At 34.4% G+C, this 21,396-nt stretch overlaps 1 protein-coding gene across 3 annotated transcripts in view; it reads right to left on the reverse strand.

Moving 5' to 3' along the window:
- The window catches only part of LOC118195556 (uncharacterized), an 88,338-nt gene that overhangs the window by 39,662 nt on the left and 27,280 nt on the right, over positions 1 to 21,396 (reverse strand). For all 3 annotated transcript variants that reach the window (XM_085807245.1, XM_085807244.1, XM_085807246.1), the window contains exons 2-5: positions 17,786 to 17,924; positions 17,510 to 17,665; positions 12,322 to 12,496; positions 2,731 to 2,908 (exon numbers count right to left, since the gene is read on the reverse strand). In XM_085807245.1, the coding sequence (XP_085663371.1) occupies positions 2,731 to 2,908; positions 12,322 to 12,496; positions 17,510 to 17,665; positions 17,786 to 17,924 (648 nt within the window). The remainder of the gene's footprint in view (positions 1 to 2,730; positions 2,909 to 12,321; positions 12,497 to 17,509; positions 17,666 to 17,785; positions 17,925 to 21,396) is intronic.

The following is a 21,396-nucleotide window of genomic DNA, read 5'->3' on the forward strand; positions in this document are numbered from 1 at the left end:
TTAAACCTCGTAAGATGGCAGGCAGAAATTCTAAAATTAAAAATATGAAACCGTAATTTATGAAATAAAGAACAATTATGATCTAAAGGGTATCAAAATTTACAAAAAAAAAAAAAAAAGCTTAATATTTATTTGTTTACTTTATTAAACATTTCTTTTAATGTAAGTTGTTTAAGTTGCTTCGTTTTATGTGATAATACTTTCTCTTTAATTCTATAAACAGACATAATTTCTTGTTCAGTTACAGTCCACTGTTCAAGTCCTGTTAATTGCTGTGCCGAGAATACCGACTAACTTGCCAATCGAAATTTTTTCGTTTTCACTAACCTCTCTGTCACATTATTCATGTCTTTATCCATTTTTTGCAGCAATTCCACTTTTTATTTGTTGGACATCGAAACATACTTTCGTTTTGTAGATCCTTTGGAAGTTCCAGCATCGGAAATTCTATTTGACATAATCGAAAGTTCAAGTTTACTTTTATAAAATTGCTCTTACAGTCTGCAAAAAATAAGAAGCGGGATCCAATTCGAAGATTAAGGAACAACGCAATCATTAACATTAACTGAAATAGATAATTAGATAATTTTAGATTACACCGTCCGTTATACATTAAACGCGCAGGCAAAAACGTATTCTGCACTTGCGCACACGCATATGCGCAGTAGTCAAGGTCTTACACGCACGCGTAAAACACATGCGCAGAAAGTTTTTAGCTTTGAGGTCCGGATTATGGGTGTCCGAATTAACGACTTTTGACTGCATTACTCAAAGAATGAAGCCACAATAAGGACAATTAGAAAAAATGAAGACTGCTAGAAAAAGTGTACCAGCTGGAGCTTGCAGCAGTAACAGCATAATTTCGTATGTAAGAGATGATACAATGGAAAATATGGAAAAGGCATTAGTGACAAGATTTATTGATTTTATAAAGCACTTAAGAATCAGTCACAGTCGACTTCGTCAGATGAAAAAAGGTATCTTTTTCCACAAGTCATGGTTGGTTTGACAAATTTAAACATAGACGTTATTTAGATAATCCAAGATTGAAAGGAGAAAGTGCATCTGCCGATTTGGATGCAGCACAACAATATCCAGAATAATTTGCCAATACTGAATGGCTGATATTGCTGACAACTCCAGATTGTTTTGGAAAAAATGTCTAAAAGAACCTATTTAGATAAAGCTTGCAAATCAGCTAGTGGTCATACGGTAGCGAAAAGTCGTATAATAATTCTTTTCTATTGCAACACTTCAGGTGATTACATAATGAAATGAAACCATTGGTTATTAAATCAAAAACACCACACGCATTTAAAGGAACAAATATAAATAAACTTCCTATTTATTGGATGGCTAATGAAGCACGGGTCACTTCATACCTTTCAATGAATAGTTTCATAACATGCAAGTCCCAAATGTCAAAAATTATTTAAGTAAAAAGGGATTGCCTTTTAAGGCTCTTCTATTAATTGATAATGCACCCGGTCATCCTCAAGATTTACAACACGAAAAGTAGATTCTGTCTTTTTACCAAAGAACACAACTTCCTTATTACAGCCATTAGATCAAAAAATAATTTCGACTTTTAATTCATTGTATCTGAAACAGACCTTCAGGTATATTTTAGAAAAAATGGAGAATGCTGAATCTCTTACTCTTATGGATACTTGGAAGAAGTTTACAATCTTAGACTGTGATAAGCATGTTGGAGTGTCATGTACTCATATTAAACTATCAACGCTCAACACATGCTGAAAAGCAATATGGCAGGATGCTACTAAAGATGAGAATGATAGATTACCATTAGAGCATGAATATTCTCAGATCACTAAATTGGCCCAAACTATAGGAGGAGAAGGTTTCGAGGATTTAGCTCAGGCAGATATGGAAGAAGTAAATGAGGATGAGTTAGTCAACAACTCATGAAACAAATAAACACGGATGAAGACAATGATTCTGATGAAGAGTAATCTGAACCAGATGCGTTCACAGCAAGAATCATCAGGTAGGACTTGAATTGGGCAGAAAATTAGGTAATAATTTTTTACAATAAGATACGATTATTGGAACAAGCTCTCCGGTTCCAACGGGAGCTTAATAAGTGCTTAAATCAAATGAGGAAGTTTACAAAGATTTCGGAAAAAAACCTAGGCAATTGTTAAAGTACGGATTTTACTACAGTCTTTTCGATCTAAGATCTTTCCTAATTCGTCAAACATTGAAGCAGAATCTTATCAAGAATGCTCAAGTGATAAAAGTGACATTATACCAATCAAGAAGAAAAGGCCAATAGTTCATGAAAATGATGACAGTCATTAAACTTATAATAATTTAGCACGTTTCTTCATTTTACATGGTTTTGTACGGAAACTATCTTACATATAAATCCAAGGATAGGTGTAATTCTTTATTTAAATAACTTACAAGATACAATTCATCCATTACCTGAAAACAATATTCTTTCTTTTTTAAAAAAACAGGCATATATAACACAAGCAGAATCACAGGAAAAAAATTACAAGCAATCTTATCCACACAACATTTGGGACACTTAAAAAAAAAAAAACTTATATAAATGCAATAAATAACTGTGGCATACATTATAAAACACTTCTGGCAGCAAAAATATCCAAATATGTCCCACTTAAAATTCTCTTTTCATAGTTAATTACAAAATATTTCGAATTAGAAAAATAAAAATTGCAAAATAAGATCATGTCAACTTACTGGTGTTGACATAATTATCTTCACTGGTTTCTCATTCATCTCTCTCTTGGGCTTTTTTTCAATGTCTTGTCTTAAGTAGATAACAGGTGGCTGATGGACTAATGCAGATTTCTCATCATTCTGGCCAACAGGTGGCTGATCGACTAATGCAGATTTCTCATCATTGTTATCTTTCAGGCTAAACAAAGATTTTATAAATAGGTATGTACATAAAATATATTAACTAGTTTTACCTTCATTCATTTACATACACAGTACAGAATCTGAAATCAGAACGATCAATTTTTGCTCAGATTTTTTTTTTTTTTTTTTTTTTTTTTTTTGCAAAAAGGGGGAGGGGGAATAAAGATTCCAAAAGTAGCATATATGCTCATGCAATGCACAGTACTTATTCACAATAATTTATGTAGAAATTCCTAATTCTTATTTTGACACTAATTAAAATTTCCATGTTGAAGAAATAAAATAATCTATTAGCTTAATATACAATTAATAATTTATTGGTTTGTAGTCACATTTTTGCTTCACGCACATCTCAAACCGATCCACTGAGTATTGCAGCAGCTTCAAAAATGACTCGTACAGAAATGCCTAAAACTGTTTCTTAGTTATAAGTAACTGAATGGCAACAACATGGTAACCTTTTACACTAATAATACACTTTGCGACGATTATTGAATCAGAGAACTGCACTTTAGCAAAAATGTCTTTCAACACACAAAAAATACGTTTCGTAAATGATATTCATAGGCCAAATGATTACATTTAGTGTTGTTTGTCTTGAGAATAATTCAATTGTTATTCAGATAAGCCTTATTACAAATAAATTATTCCCTACAAGGGAAATATTTATTTTTGAAAGACTTAAGCATATGTAAGAAACAGACATACTAAATAAGTAAACAATTACAATTCAGGCTTACATTTCACTGCATGAGATTAAAGCACGACAAAATTTAGCAGATCAACCATTTTTAATTGCCAATCTCATGATGCATGACCAACAGTCTACAGTGGATGCTAGTTAAGCATTAATTTATGCTAAAACGAGACTACTTGAAATCTTCAGTATGGTTCTAAATATAGAAAATTTTGCTACTAATAATGAAGAAGTGATAACGATGTTGCTGAGAATTATAAAAAAAGTTTCAATTGACAATTTAGGAGAAATTCTCACCTTAGCAAATGCTAGTCTTGAAAAATGGAACTTTGTAACTTAAGATATTATGTGAAGTAACTTATATAAGAAATTTTCAATAAATCAATACTGAATTTCATATTTTTATTCCTTTAAGATCATAAATGCTTCAATGTTTCACAAACAACTATTTTATATTTTAATTTTACAATTCCGACATATCAACTTACTAGATTTAAACTAATGATCTAAAACCTGGTTAATTCTGATACCCCAACAAGTCTGAATCTCAAACTAATACATATATATGAGGGGTGTTCAAACAAAAAATATAAAATGGCTCGGTGGGTATATCTGAAGTCTTTATTCACAAGTAATCACCAGAGGCCTGAGCACAACTATCCCATTGGCGAAGCATTGCCCAAGCTGATGGATTCCCTATTCCCAGAATTCCCTAAGCTGTGACAGGAGCCAGTCCTCCACACTGTCTTTCACATCATCATTTGAATTGAATCATCATCATCTGATTATTATTATTATTTTTTTTTTTGGCATACCAAATACATGCAAGTTGCAGGGCTACATGTCCGGGCTGTAAGGCGGATGCTCAAGCTGCTCCCACTTGAACTTGACCCTTGCACATTGTGTGACCTTGAAGATGTTTGCTATTGTGGAATACATAACAGCCCACGCCATTTGCTCTTGATGGATTTGCATAGGCTATACAGTGTCTCAAAGTACATGTCACTGTTAACGGTTTTTCTGTGCTCGAGGAATTGTTAAGTTTCCCACTTTTTCATTGGATCACTCTTCATAGATACGACGTAGATTCATAAGGTGCATAACAGAGAAGAAAAGCCATCATAGTGGTTATTGATTGAAACATATAATTTTATTTCGTTATACAGCAAGCCTCGATACACATAAATAGAGTAACACATCATCATTACGAGGGCACTATGCATCCCGTAATTTCGTAGAACGTTGAATGGCTAAGGGAGGCTAAGCAATATATTGCCAGCAGTAAGGCAAAGTAGAAAAAAACACGGGAGTGGTACAGCAGTAGCAGTGGTACATAGAGACATGGATATCTTCGTTAAATTCTGGATTGCTGATTACATACGAGCTGTCACAATGCAGGAGGATAACATAAGTATGAAATAGAAAGACATAGCACAAAAAAATTATTATAAACAATTTGAAACAGAAACAGGAAATTAAAATGAGGAATAAAAAAGAATACTGGCAAATTAAAGTTAATAATTTCAAGCTACATATTTTATATCTTAAAAAAGCAATTAAAATTCCTCCATTTACTGTTTTATTACCAACAACATGCACTTTCCAAATTTGAAGAAAGTGAGTGAGTGAGAGATTATGGCGCAAAACCAACGATGATTATAGCGCGCCAAACACGAGAAGGGATGATTACAAATGATGAAATTAAAATACAATAATTAAAAACAAGTATACAAATGTACCAAATCTAGAGGATGAAGTCACATAAAAAAAAGTTAAAAGTACACATTAAAATTCAAGACACAGTCTTCAAAACAAATTACATTAGATAATAAAAGCCAGTCTCTTTTAAATAATAAAATAAATTAATACTGACCTCTCTTCCGATTAAACGGTCAAGAGGTAAGTCACAGATATTAAAATATTTCTGACGAAGACTATTGAAACATGGACACTCAATTAAAATATGATGGACAGATAGACAAACATTACAATTTAAACATTTAGGCTCATTCTCAGCTTTTAAAAGGTAGTTATGTGTCACTCTAGTGTAGCCAATTCTGAGGCGAGTCAAAAGAACTTCCTCCTTACGATTTTTGGTTAATTCACAATGCTCAATTCTAGGCTTTACATGTCTTAATTTATTTTGAAGCTGAACATCCCAAAGTTGCTGCCATTTTTTTTTTTTTGGATCTTCTGTTTCACAACACAACAGATGTCTGCAAAAGAGATGAGATGACTGGACAGTTCAACAGCACATTTCGCTGTGATATCTGCCAGATCATTCCCTTTTATTCCCACATGCCCGGGAACCCACCAGTACAGGACTTCATATCCACGACCTGTTAAGTTTATATGTAACTTAAGAATATCCACTATTACTGGATTTGAGTGTTAGAAAAAGCTTCTAATGATTTAAGCGCACTATACGAGTCTGTATAAATTATAAACTTTTTGTGGCAGAGCCTTGAGATGTACAAGAGACTATAATATATCGCAGTTAGTTCAGATGTTAAGACAGAGAAATCACGGTACAAGCGTCTGCCCTCCATGTGATCTTCAATTACAAATGCCATCCCAACATGATCTTTTGACTTGGATCCATCTGTATAGATTGGAAGATAACTGCTATATTTGTGCCTGTGCTCAGCGAAGAGTCGTCTGTATACGATCTCGTTAGTGCTTGCCTTCACGTGATGTTTGAAAACATCAAGAAGCTGAAACCGTAAATTTTCCCAAGGTGGGATTTCAAAGTTCTGTACTGCTTGGGGGCACATATCAGAGAGGGAATGTTCCTCAATGATAGGGCGAACTCTTAAAGGAAAGGTAGGAATACAGGATGGACGTGTTTCAAATAATGTATTACACTCATTATCAAGTAAGCACAGCTTATTAGGATGTTCAGGTTGAGATAGAATATTAAAATATTGCAAAAGGGACAATTGCTCACGCCTCAGATAAAGTGATGGTTCGTTAGAGTCAACATATAGGCTCTGGACAGGAGAAGTCCTGAAAGCTCCTGAACAAATCCGCAGAGCTTGATGGTGAACAGGATCCAGTTTTAACAAAACAGATGAGCAAGCGGATCCATAAACAACTGAGCTATAGTCCAGTCTAGAGCAGATAAGCACTCTGTATATGCGAAGCATGGAGCAACGCTCTGCACCCCAGGAGGTGCTCGCCAACACTTTTAAAATATTTAGTGTTTTTAGACACTTCTTTCTCAGGTTTAAAACATGAGAAAGGAAAGTCAATTTTCGATCGAACGTCATTCCTAAAAATTTTACTTCAGGCGCAACTGGAATAATTGTACCATTCAGATATACCTCAGGTTCAGGATGGAGACCATGCTTCCTACAAAAGTGCATACACACAGTTTTCTGTTTTGAAAAAGTAAATCCCTGTTTGTTTCACCATTCCTGGATCTTATTCAGAGCCATCTGCAATTGCCTCTCTATGTATCTCATGTCTGCCCCTCGACAGCTAATCTGTAAATCATCTACATATAGAGATCCCAAGATGGTGGGAGGAAGTTCTTTTAATACAGAGTTTATTTTTAGGCTGAACAGCGTTACACTAAGCACACAGCCTTGAGGCACACCCTCTTCCTGTTCAAAACCATTCGATAAAGCAGAGCCAATCCTTACTTGAAAAGTTCTATTGTACAAGAAATTCTGAATAAAAATTGGTAGGTTGCCGCACAAGCCACTCTCGTGGAGATCGCGAAGTATACCATATCTCCATGCCTTATCATAAGCTTTCTCAATGTCAAAGAATATTGAGACAAGGTGACTTCTTTCGAGAAAAGCTTTTCGAATAGATGTCTCTAAAAGAAGCATATTATCTACGGTCGTTCTTCCCTTTCGAAAACCGCTTTGATAAGGCGATATAATATTATTCTTTTCCAAGAAGTAGACTAGGCGGCTGTTTACCATCTTTTCAAACAGTTTGCATAGGCAACTCGTAAGGGCAATTGGCCGATAGTTGGAGGGATTTCTTGGATCTTTCCCTGGCTTAGCAATAGGAAAGACAACAGCTCTCCTCCATGCACTGGGAAAAGTACGCTCCTTCCACACTCTATTGTAAAGAGTGAGAAGGGCAGTCAGTGACTCATAGGACAGATGCTTTAGCATTTTGTAATTCACGCCATCAAGACCCGGACAAGACCTGTGTCTGCAATAAAGCACTCCTTAATTCAAGCATAATAAAGTCTCTATTGTAAGGCTCAGATTTGGAAGAGTTGAATGCGATGGGATTTATTTCAGAGTGATGCTTCATAGAGAGAAATGCAGGTGAATAGTTTCTGCTGGAAGAAACGGCAGCAAATGCCTCACCAATAGTATTCGCAATTTTTTCTATGGAGCTAATCACTCGGACATCTTTTTCCAAAAAGGAAAGTGAGTGGGTCTTTATATATGCCGCATGCTTTTCGAACTCTTTCCCAAACCTGCTTACTAGGCACGGAGGATGTTATTGACGACACATATGAAATCCAAGAATTCCTTTGGCTCTGCCTCCTTACTTTTCGTGCATTTGCTTTGGCTCTTTTAAATGCTATGAGGTTTCGCAGAGTAGGATATCTACGAAAAATACCCCATACTTTTTTCTGTTTTTTCAGTGCTTCATGACAGTCGCCATGGTCCACCATGGTTTTGAATATTTTAGTAGTTTTCCTGATGTTCTAGGAATGGAAAGCATAGCTGCTTGAATAATAGTATTAGTAACAGCTTCAACAACGTCATCGATATGCCCATCTTCTACCATTTGATCTGTGAGCTCTGCAATGGAAGAGTTCCCAGTCTGCCCTGTCCAGTATAAACCGAGGGAGTCTCGTCATGGGGTTTGCTCTTCTTTGTGCAAGAGACACAAAAATGGGATAATGATCACTGTTGTAAAGATCATTTCCCACATTAAAAGTGCAAAAAAGCAACAGAGATGGTGAACAGATGGCAAGGTTGAGAGCATGGAATGTCTTTGAAGGCTCATGGAAGTAAGTATCCTGCCCATTATTCAGGAGACAAAGGCTATGATCTTCAATCAATCGCTCAATTTGTCTTCCTCGGCAATTTGTATCTTTACTACTCCAGAGCGGACTATGGCCGTTAAAATTACCTATTATGATGAAAGGCTCAGGCAGCTGCTTTATAAGACCATTTAAATCTTGCTGATCAATATGCTCATTTGGAGGCAAATACAGAGAAACGACTGTAACAACAATATCAAAATTTGTTTGAGTAGCGACAACTTGGAGGGATGTCGTCAAAGAAAGCACATTTGAGGGATAATCCAGTGAGGTGAGGAGACCTACACTTAAACTGGCAAGCTCACCTGCAAGGTTATCTTTCCTGACGAAAGAAAACCTCCGAAGGTTTGCCTGTTGTTCTGGTTTTAGATTTGTTTCCTGTATTGCGAAGCATACAGGATGATAAGCATTAATTATGGCTTTGATGTTGAGCAAATTTCGGTGGAAACCGCGACAGTTTCATGAGACGAGGGTGGCCATTATGATTGGTTTTGTTCTTTCTGTGCTCTTGTTTGGTTTTTCGTGGAAGTAGATGCCTGGGAACTTCTAGACCCTCTTCTACTTCCATACTGTCTGAAATCATTTCATCAAAAGAGCTATTGCTGGAACTTCTATTTTTATTTGATACTTTTTAGTGGCAGTTTTGGGTTTACTTTGAATGACTGTTTCTTTATTTTGTATTAAATGAGTTGAATTTTCCGTTTTCTTGTTGGATGTGGTCGGTTGGGTTTTATTTGGTACAGTCTGCGTGCATATTGATGTTTGGGTGACAATGCTACATGCTGTTTTAAGGGCACTGGCATATGATTTGTTTTGTTGGAGCTGTGTGCTTTGAACTAGTTTTCTGGCTTCAGCATACGAGATGTTCCTGGTAACTTTTGCAGTCTGCACTTCTTTTTCGGATTTCCATTTTGGGCACAGGCGTGAAAATGCTGGGTGCTGACCCTTGCAATTTATACATGAAGGTGCAGCGGTACAATTTTCAGAATCATGGCCAATCTGTGAGCATCAGGCGCATGTGAGGCTGCCACGACAAGACATCTTAGAATGGCCGAAACGCTGGCATTGGAAACATCGCAAAGGGTTAGGAATAAAAGGTCTTACAGGACAATTTAAGTATCCGGCCTTAATATTCTTAAGCAGAACAGGCATGTTGAAGGTAAGGATCACATGTTTCGTGTCAATCAACTTACCTTCCTTTCGCATCTTGATCCACCTAGCACCACAGACATTTTGGTCAGCTAACTCGGAGACGAACTTTTCTTCTGAAACACACAGAAGGTCGATCTCAGAGATCACACCTCTACAAGAATTAAGTGTTTTGTGTGCTGACACAGTTATAGATATTTCTCCAAGTTTGGTTTGTCGAGAAAGAGAAGCAGACTGGGTGGTCGATATGGTATCAATAAGCAGGTCTCCAGAACGGAGACGCTTTATGTTCTTTGGCTCACCTATGCATGATTGAATGTATTTGCTTACGAGAAAAGGAGACATCTTTTGCAGTTCACCAGAAGGACTAGAGACAACAAGGAAGCGAGGATTTTCAGAAGTTTCCTTGGCATTTGAATTGGTACGGATCTTCTTGCTAATCGTTTCGTCAACAATTTCAATATCTTTGGCATTTGCATCTGTACAGGTCTTCTTATTGATAGATTTGTCGACAATTTTGATATCTTGTTTGGTTTCATTCAACTCGGGTTTTTTAAGGATAAAAAGAGAAGCCATGATTGAAAGAGAAAAAAATTCGGGTCCGACGGCCCCGCCCACCATGGAGCCCAACAAGGGAACACAGATTCCTGTGTTAGGGCTAGCTGAACCTATACGCAAACTGAAGCCTCACAGTCGGCTTTCTCGAATGCAGGTACTCCCGAGAGCTTGACCCCAAGCCACTGACACAAGGACTAGTGACCAGCCGATTGACACCCGTGAGGACAACTAAGGTGCCTCTCGTTTAGCTGAAGCAGAGGCCAAAAGGTAAGCAGTTATTTACAAGTAATTAAATTAGGCATTAGATAACCCTCTTATTTAAAAAATCTTAGAACATAAAGGCATGTTCTGATGCTAACAAAATCAATCGCAGCTCGTGGTGATGTCATTAAACAAGAGCAATCAAAACAAGAAAAAACTAAAAATGTGAACTAAGTGGTCAAAGACTATACAATTTAATTTATGCTGGCGCTGGCTCAGTAACTCTATCATATGAGGAAATAGAAATGGGAAATTATAGTAAAGGCTGAAATCATAAACAACTGAGTAATTTACATAATAATAACTATATATATCTTTGAAGAATAATTTTCCTTATGTATTCAGTTTCTTTCTTCAACACATTTCCTTTTCATTTTAGGATTTTTGGATTTAATTAAAATTATTATTATTATAAAAAAAAAAAAAAAAAAAAAAAAAAAAAAAAAAAAACCTAAATGCACCTAGAATGTATAGAAAAAGCTGCTAATTTTATTTTATTATTAATATGAACTGAATGAAGAAATATGAACCTTCTGAATGAAGGAATATGAAATTTATATGGAAAGGACCTACAGAGCTGGTGTGGCAGAATATTTTGGATTTAGTGACACACCAAGCTACAAAATCTTGAAATGGCAAAACGTTTAGAATTTAGAGCAGGCATTTAAAGCTGAATTTAGAAAGGCACCAGCAGAATTTAGGATCAACAAAGACTGCATCAGGTAGAATGCCTAGCGCCAGCTCTGTGTATGATGTATTAAACTTAATATTAGAAGAATCTTTTAAGTTGTCAGTTTTCAATTTCTTTATTGATAGAAAAATTCCTTTCTATAATGCCTGTCCATGAGATAAGATAAGAAGCATTTCTGATATTTTCCACGCTTGTGTCTAATGAAAAGTAGAGAAAATAAATGGAAGATAAACATGTTAAGAAAAAAATTCTGGTATCAGAAGTAGAACATTCAAATATTGTTTTCATTGTTCTTCCAGATGTGTTCTCCAAAAAGCAAGATATTCATCGCAAACTTTCTGCAAAATACATCCATTATGTGTTAATACCAAGGAGACATTTTTCATTTTGTCACATATTTCTTTAATCTTCTAGAATTGTGGGTCGATAAATCTTGCCTTCAAATCCTTCTAAACTTTTCAAGCTGCAATGTCCAACATCCTAAAGAAAAAGTATCTCTACCAATTTTGTAGCATCAAAAAGACACAAATATTTTGAAAAAAGGAAGGGAAGGAAGTGAAAAATTTATTTTATAGAGAAAAATAATGCATATTCTGAGAATTCAGAACAGTCTGATACAATTACATGGGAATGACATTTTTAATTACACAGTTAATTTTGCTTTTGCCAAGAACTGATTCCTAACTTGTACTTTATAGCATTATACCTTATTTTTCAGATTCAAAATATTGTATAATATAATAAGTTGATAAAATGAAACTTTATAATATAAAAGCAAGAAATAAAAATATTTTATTTTAATGAAATTTATCAATGTTACAATGCTTTAAAAAAAATTGTCGAAAGATTTCCAGATCTTGGAATTAAAAATTTTCTATAGTTACTTTATTAAATTTTCTACAAGTAGGACATGATAAGTTTGAGAAACACATATACCAAATTAACATAATTCAAAATATTAATGTTACATACTAACATAAAGCCCATGCTTTCTTATGTAAATAATAATGTAGCAAAAAATTTCAGATTTACTTTTCATTTTGATCACCAGATGAAGCATCTTCAGGTGCCGCTGATTTCAAAGATGATGTTTTATTTCGTAGACTTAGGAATCTAAGTCCAAACTGAAATTTTTTGTTGAAAGGCTGGCAACACACTACTTTGATTCGGTCCCATTTTTCTTTAAGTGCAGCTTTGTTGAAATTATCTGGGGTAAAAATACAACATATATAATATATATATATATATAGAACCTAAATAAATTAATAAGAAATTGATTATATACATGTGGTGGAACTTTTAAGTAGCAGCAGTAATGCTGTATATATACTATAAACACTTACACCTCGTAGTTCAATATCTAACCCGACTTATAGTGAATATGTTCTTAAAACAAGAGCAGCAAATTCAATAAAGATGGAATACAGCTGTACAGCACAACAGCGCCATCAAGGACTCCACTAGGCATGTGGGGAAACTGCATTATCTTAGAGAACTGTGGCACTAGACGATTCTTAAGTTAGGCCAAGAAACAAGATCATTCCATAAAACTGTAGTTATATTCTGTAGGAACATAGAGCCATGAGAAAAAATGCACTGTAAAAAGTTCTGCCCTTTTTGAACGAAATACATAAATGGTTACAACATGACACTGCTTAAACCCTCCTGAAGCTTTAATAAATGTGAAGAACAGACTTTCTAATGTTGTAGCATTAAGCTAAATGTGACCCAGGCCAGACAGTGCAAGCAAAAATCGAAACACCAATCTAACAAATGGCATTATGGTTCACTAGAAAAATCAAAAGTTCATCAGAACCCCAGCAGTGTGAATGAAATATCAATACTTTATGATAAGTACATCAGAATCACGAACTGTGACTGAGGTGATGAGAACATGCAGTATAACTTGCAGCAAATTTGTTCACTGTGGGGTTGGAAAGTGCTTTATCATCCATCACGCTACCAGAAATTAAACCCAAGGGATTTTGATTTGATTCCTAAGAAAAGAGAACACTAACAGCCATTTGTTTCTGAATTGCTCCAGAGACTCACTTGGCAATATACTACTCCATGCATACCCTCAAAAGAACTGGTGCTGCTAAAAATTTAATATGACTTACATGATACTGGCAACAGGTTGTATATAATGCTGGTGAATATATCAAGGATATATAACACCAAGATGAAAATCTTATGACTGTATCGTGATATCACATCTATCCATTAATGGCACTAAATCAGACTATTTGGCAACAGTGTCCTGTACATGCTTTCCAGTGGCTACTAATCTCCTATCAGCTTAATTTTTTAGAAAGGGATGAGGAAAAGTTTTTGAAATTCTAAAACATTCAGGTACGTTGAATGCTACATAAGCCTCCTTCTAAGAACAGCACGAAACATTATTCTGGTTCACTGCATCTAACACAAAGGTTTCAGTACATTTGTGAAAGTCTAGGTTTTATAAAGGTATCGAGGAAAAGTTTTTGAAATTCTAAAACATTCAGGTACGTTGAATGCTACATAAGCCTCCTTCTAAGAACAGCACGAAACATTATTTTGGTTCACTGCATCTAACACAAAGGTTTCAGTACATTTGTGAAAGTCTAGGTTTTATAAAGGTGTGGATACCTTTATACAGTTTCCATTTTTCATAAACGTGCCACCACCTTTCTGCAAGTGAAATGAATTTGCATAAAGGTGTGAAAATTTTATTTCCCTCCCTGTTTAATGAATTGGTAATACAAACAAAAACTGCACTTGCCTAGCAGTGCTCAGGCATAAAAGTGCCAGTACCCTTCCTTACAAAAGTTGCTTTTTTCAAATTAGAAACTATCTTACGGGTTGGGTATCTTTATTTCATGGCATTCTGATAAAGGTTTCCACCTTTCTGACACTGGCCACCCTGTATAAGGGCGCAGGCACTTCTGTGATAAGGCCCCCTTTTGGTGGTGTTCATGAACGAGGGGAGAGCGAGACATTTGACAAAAACAAAATGATAATATAGCAAATACAGGGGTTGGACACAATTATGGAAACACCTTGAAAAAAACATGTTTCTTTGCTTAATATGGTGTAGGAAACCCGTTGGCATCCAAAACAGCTTGCAGTCTTCTCGGAATGGATAAATACAGTTCCTGTATGTTTACCAAGGGAATATTATACCATTCTTCCTGCAAAACGGTGGCAAGTTCAGATAACGATGTTGGCAGTGGATAACGAGAATGCACTTTCCGTTATAATGTAGACCACAAAGGTTCGATAATATTCAGGTCTGGTGACTGTGGTGGCCAGGGGAGATGGGACAACTCCTCCTCGTGCTCAGAAAACCAGTCTTGGACAATGTGAGCTGTGTGAACAGGAGCTTTGTCGTCTTGGAAGACACCATCGGGGAACAAAGTTTGTACCATGGGATGAACTTGATCTGCCAAAATGTTCACATAAGTCTTGGCAGTCATGTGTCCTGATACAGTTATCATGGGGCTAGCAGAGAACCACGATATGGCTACCCAAACCATAACAGAAACCCCGCCATGTTTCACTCTTGGCAACAAGCAGTCTGTATTATAGGCTTGAGATGGCGTTCTCCAGACGTAAACTCGGCCAGAAGTGGGAAACAATGTGAAAGAAGACTCGTCAGACCATATTACTCGCTTCCACTGCTCTATAGTCCAGGCTTTATGACTTAAACACCACCTTTTCCTGTTACGGGCATTAGCATCACTGATGAGTGGCTTCTCAATTGCAGCACGGCCAGCAATTCCCTGTTTATAAAGCTCCCTTCTAATTGTTTTGGTACTCACAGGGTTCGGTAACACAACATTCATTTCCGCAGTAACTTTTGCAACTGTGGTCTTCTTATTTTTCGTCACAATTGCCCTTAATGATCGTCTGTCACGATCACTCAGGACACACTTTCGTCCGCGCCGTAATTTAGCAGATGATGTTTTTCCGCTTTTCAAATATGCGGAATAAATCTTCGATACAGTACCTCTTGAAACACTAAACACCTCGGCTACCTTGCTTACGGAAGCACCTACCATACGTGCTCCAACAATTTGCCCACGTTCGAAGTCTGTTAACTCTGACATAATGCAATGACAACCTCATATAACATTACTCTGACAACAACTGAACTGTTTAGCACATTTACGAAGTTGTATAAGTGGCATCAGTAGTCAAAAACGCCAGCGCCACCTATATATTTCATTAAAATCAATCTTTCTTTTCAAACATGCATTTCACAAGGTGTTTCCATATTTTTGTCCATCCACTGTATATTTTAATAATCAACTTAATATTAACAAAATATTAACAAAAATGGCATATCTATTTTAATTACAAATTATAAAAAGTAGATTACTTCAATATTATTATGCTCGAAAATTCTACAACATTAAAACAGCATCAACTAGAAAATACATTCCAAAAGATGCATATTAGAATTAAAGATGTATATTATTTGATTCTGTTTGGAAAAAATAAAGCTTTATACAATGCAAAAAGATATAATGAACAATCATGCATGTTCTACACATGGCAGCAAAGTGGGAGTTGCTAAAAAAGTGGTTATTGTAACACTTATGGGGAAAAACCAGGATTGTACAAAAGATATGTACTGGGCCATCAAGAACTTTAAGATACAACACTCAAATTTTAATAACATAATATTAAAAAATTATTAACCAAAAAATTATGAAAATTTTTCAATTTTTTTAAACAAAACTTTTTTTTTTCATGAACTTTCAATGTAAGCATTTGCCTGAATAGTCAGTCTGATGTATTATAAAGTGGATACAGTACAAAGGCTTGAAAATAAACTGTCAGCTCACTAACATTTTTCACTAAAAGACAAATTTAGTCACTTGATATTATCATGGGAACCAATGTATGTAGACCACAACCCAGTCTTAAATTAAAACACAAACTGGATCATCGCATTTTTTAAAATACAAGTTGAACCTCACAAAAAATGGGATGATGATGCTAAAGGTAAAGTGAAACCTTCAATCACGAACATATTTTCCACAAAAAATTTCTTGGATGACAAACAATATCTTGAGAAAAGTAAACTGACAAACAAATGATATTCCAAAATGCAGCAGAGAAAATGTTTTCAGAAGATTTTTAGTTACCTGATTTGTGAAATTTGTACAAAATGGGATAAAAATGCAAAGGTTCATATAACATTATCACCCTGATAAAGGAGTAGTAAGTCGTAGCATAAATATTTGAAATAATTTGACAATGCCATGTCTTGCTTAAGGAACATTTTAAAAGTCGAATGCGTCAAGGCCAATTCATTCTCGAGTAGAGGCGAGAGATGTCAAGAGAAAGAGAAAATGCAAAAATGCACCAGAAGAACAAAAGCTACCTGATATTTTTATGGAACAAGATTTGTTTCAAACAAAAACATTTTGTACCTTTAGCTTCTTTAACATTTTCTATTTATATCATCAACTTTCCTTTGTACATGTTTGGTACAATTTAACTCAAATTATCTTATTTTTTATATCTTTAATAGTGTGTATGTGTTAGATTTAATGAATTCAACTGGTTTTGCATCATGAATTTACATACAAAATACTCTTTTCGAAGCAATCATATGGGATCCACAAAAGGGATCAACTTACTTTACATTAAATCCTATCAGAAATTTTTTTTTAGTTTATGAATATTGTGGGTCATGAACTATCTTCAAGAACTATTTAAGTTCATTAACAAAGGTTTCACTGTACTATAAATATTTATGAACAGTCATTTAGTAAGATTCGAGTTACATTGATAATGCAATATATCAGTAAAATACTCGTCTTTGCTGTTTTCCTGACAACTGCTGTTTTATAAATAGCATTGCCACAGAAATTAAACGATTTGTCTTTTGTTTATCATATTAATAATTTAGCACACAATTAGAAAATGTTTTAAAATTATTATACACATAATTATTACACATATAATTTTAAAAATTAAATAATGAAAGTTAAAAATGTATTATTGTGAGATATCTCTTGCAGATTACAGTTCAAAATTAAAACCATACATTGACTACCTTTAGCAAACACGTGAGCCAATTCTAATAAATAATATGAAAAAAAATTAATCTTGTGATCCAAGTTGAAATCTTTATCACTCAACGAGACATTTCTAAGCCTTTTAATTTCTTTTCCTCAGCCTTTTTACTTAAAAAAATATATTATGTGCAGCATTTAATTTTACTTACATTCATTGAACATATAGACAGCATGTCGTTCTTCGCCTTCCTTTACCTTAGCCAAAGACAGCAAGGTTACAGCTGGTAGAAAGCTAATATACTCTCCATGTTCTCCAAAAGATGATCTACTTACTTGGATTTCAACTGTGCTGCTGCCAAAATTTCCTAATTTAATAAATAAAGAAATAAATAAAGGGGAAGGAAAAAAACCCCACCAATTTACAAATTAAGTTTGATGAGATGATTGTTTGAGAGAATTTTCAGCATTTTGAAATTAAAACGTACCAAGATCAATGAAGTGAATGTAACTTGCTTTCTCTAACTGGAATTCTGCTTCAAGACGGCCTGATTTATCATTACGAGCACATAGCCATGGCCTTAATGGAGAGGGACGTAATATATTTTCAACACAAAATACGTCATCCTAAAAATATACATCACACAAATAATAATTATATTAATATATATAATAATTATATTAGAAATACAATTTGTGAATGCATTATTCCAAGAAATAAGGAGGTTAAAATTAAGCAAATATTAGAAAAGCATAAAATGATTGAAGATAAAATTAAACTTCAAAATGTGCATTCATGTTATTTTAACATGCATCCAAACAGCCAGGATTTTAGTACAGCTAGAAGCATCTTTTTAGCACATTAAACCCTCTGAGCATTATGGCATATGATCCTAAAGTTTCATGTCATGTATAAGTGGTAATCTTTTTGTTTTAATTTTGAAATGACCCTCTCACTTAGTACTGTTGATTATTTTTCTTTCATTATATATCCAGTTCGAAATTGGATCCATCAATAACTGGCAAAAATTTTCGTCTGTAATGAATTAGTAATTTTTCTATGTGGAATTTTATGTAATAACAGTTAGAAGATTAAAGGTTTCATTTCTAAAGAGTAAAAAAAGCTTTTCTACAGAAAGCATATACAGTCAGAAGTCGTTAATTCGGACACCCATAATTCGGAATGATCTATAATCCAGACCTCAAAACTAAAAACTTTCTGCGCATGCGCCGCGTTGACACATGCGCATAGGCGTTTGCGCGTGCGCGTAAGACCTTTTACGACTGCGCACATGAGTGTGCGCAAGTGCAGAATACGTTTTCGCGTGCGCGTTTTATGTATAATGGACGTATAAGCTAAAATTATCTAATTATCTATTTCAGTTAATGTTGATGATTGCGTTGTTCCTTAATTTTCGAATTGGATCCGGCTTATTATTTTTTGCAGACTGTAAGAGCAATTTTATAAAAGTAAGCTTAAACTTTCGATTATATCAAATAGAATTTCCGATATATATTTGTTAATATGTAAAGGATCTAAAGCGAAAGTATGTTTTGAAATCCGAAATCTGTTTATCAATTTCACGCTGCTCGGCGGGGGGAACGCCGCGACGTAATGAATTGGAAGTTGATCTGTCAACACTATCCTTATCTTCAGCGCAGATGTTTTTATTTTATTTGGCTTATAATTTCTTTACCAAATGTAGTATTTCATCTCGATATGCTCCGTTTTTGATATGATTTAAAACAAGTTCCTCGTCATTATAATTCGCTTCCGATAGCGAAGAAAAGTGACAGAGGTTATTGAAAACAAAAAAATTTCGATTGACAAATTAGTCGGTGTTCTCGACACAGCAATTATAGGACTTGAACAGCGGAACTTTGTAACTGAACAAGAAATTATGTCTGTTTAATAGAATTAAAGAGAAAGTATTATCACATGAAACGAAGCAAAACTTAAACAACTTACATTGAAAGAAATGTTTAATAAAGTAAACAAATAAATATTAAGCTTTTTCTTTTTGCAAATTTTGATACCCTTTAGATCATAATTGTTCTTTATTTCATAAATTACGGTTTCATATTTTTAATTTTAGAATTTCTGCATGCCATCTTACGAGATTTAAACTGATGATCTATAATCCGGAAAAATCGATAATCCGGAATCGCCGAAGTCCCGGCGAGTCCGGATTAACGACTTTTGACTGTAATACTACATTCTCAGGTTTCACATGCAAGCTTTCAAATAAATTGTGATGATAAAAATATAATCTTTATTGAAACTTAAAAAGCTGCATACACAGTGCTATCATTACGTCAAAGATACATCTAGCATCTCTGAACACAATACTAGAAGATTCTCTAAAATAAAGCACATGTGCAACATCTAAGTAAGGGATTTAGTGATCAAAACACAATCTGCAAATTAACCAATGTCTGACAACAAATCCCTTACTGAATAAGAGGAGTCAGTAGGCACACTTAATTTACTAAGCATAAAATTTTTTATGTAAGGTGCTAACAGAAACAAGTTTGCAGAGGTCTTCATATTTCAGTTCCTGCAGGCCTGAAAGAAGTAGAAGCAGCACCAAATTTTCTAACTTCAAAAGACACATTAATACGATCACAAAGCAAATTATATTTAGTATCAAAATTTAAATGATTAATAAAACTAAAACAAAGTCTGCTGTATTATAAATACATAAATAAAATAATGCTGCAAATGTTCATAAAAATTATCATTTTCGTGTATTATAAATAATATCAAGCAGATGCATTACTAAAATTTAACATATTTAAATTATTTAATTTTTGACTGCTTTAAAATTCCTTGTTTTTTAATGGACAGAATTAAAATTTTAATATAATGAATTAAATATTAAGCAGTGTTAAAAGACAACACTTTACAAGACAGCATGGAAAATAAAGATCTTACGTTTCAAGCAATGTATGAAACACAAGATCATGAGGATCACAGATGTATAGTAGCAAAACATAACAATAATGTAACAGTTAAAAAAAATTTTTGGAGATTCCACCAGACATTTCTAATGCCAAACATATTTTTTAATGTTTTTTGTACTGTTAACAAGTTGATTAAAAAACTGCAATGCACTGCAGTGTTCTTAATACTGCACGAGTTTTGTTCATAATAATAGTAAAATGATTATGCACTGATAACTGGAAAGAAATTGCTTAATAAAAGGCAGATTGAAAGAAATTCTCAGCATATATTCATCACAGGCCATACTTTTAAAAAACACTACAAGCTTAGATAAATCATCAACAATAAATTGATATGTCAACAACTGAGGATGTCAGCCACATAGAATGTTCAGAAAAGGCAGCTAGATGGCTTAACTTTAATAAATTTTCTCAAAATAATGTGAAGAATTCCATGGAAACAATTTCACCACAGAATGTCAAACACTTTCTTAAACACAAAACTGAAGTTTTTATACAGTCCTCATAGAGCAGAACATTCATTTAATAAAAAGTTTATTGTGTGTAAAAGTTGTCCGTTGGCGAAATGATGCTCAATAAAAATTAGTTGCTAGATCACTTCAAGCACCACTAGTCTTAAAAAACCTCATGTTTTTAATACCATAGTCCAATACATTGGTAAATTAACACCTGCCTTATTTTCATTGTAATGAATTTGTTTTTTTACACATAGGCCATGTTTATTCTGCATGGCATAATGCTTTTCAGCCTAAAGGTTCACAGAAACTGAAATATCTCCTGCAATTTAACTTATTTATGTGGAATAAAAAGCAAGCTATTTTGAAAAGCATGGGCTAGAGCAGGGGTGAGCAACACACAGCCCATTAAACATTTTTATGCAGCTCGCCAAGCATTTCTAAAATTTAATTTATTTTATCAACTTTCTCCCATCAATATATTGTTATAAAAATAATTATAAAATGGTAGTACATACTTAACCGAAACAATTTCTTATGAAGAGTTACTAACTTGTCGGCGACTTGTTCAAACATGCAAAATACGAACGCGTCTCGTCTGTGCTTGTTTGTGTTTGCTTCTGCCATACAATCAATCAGACTGGCAAGCTGTTAATTAGCAATTTTAGCAATTCTTGTGT

Source organism: Stegodyphus dumicola, chromosome X1, assembly GCF_044657685.1.
Source record: "Stegodyphus dumicola isolate Sdum_Otavi_A_Nest chromosome X1, ASM4465768v1".
Lineage (NCBI taxonomy): Eukaryota > Metazoa > Arthropoda > Arachnida > Araneae > Eresidae > Stegodyphus > Stegodyphus dumicola.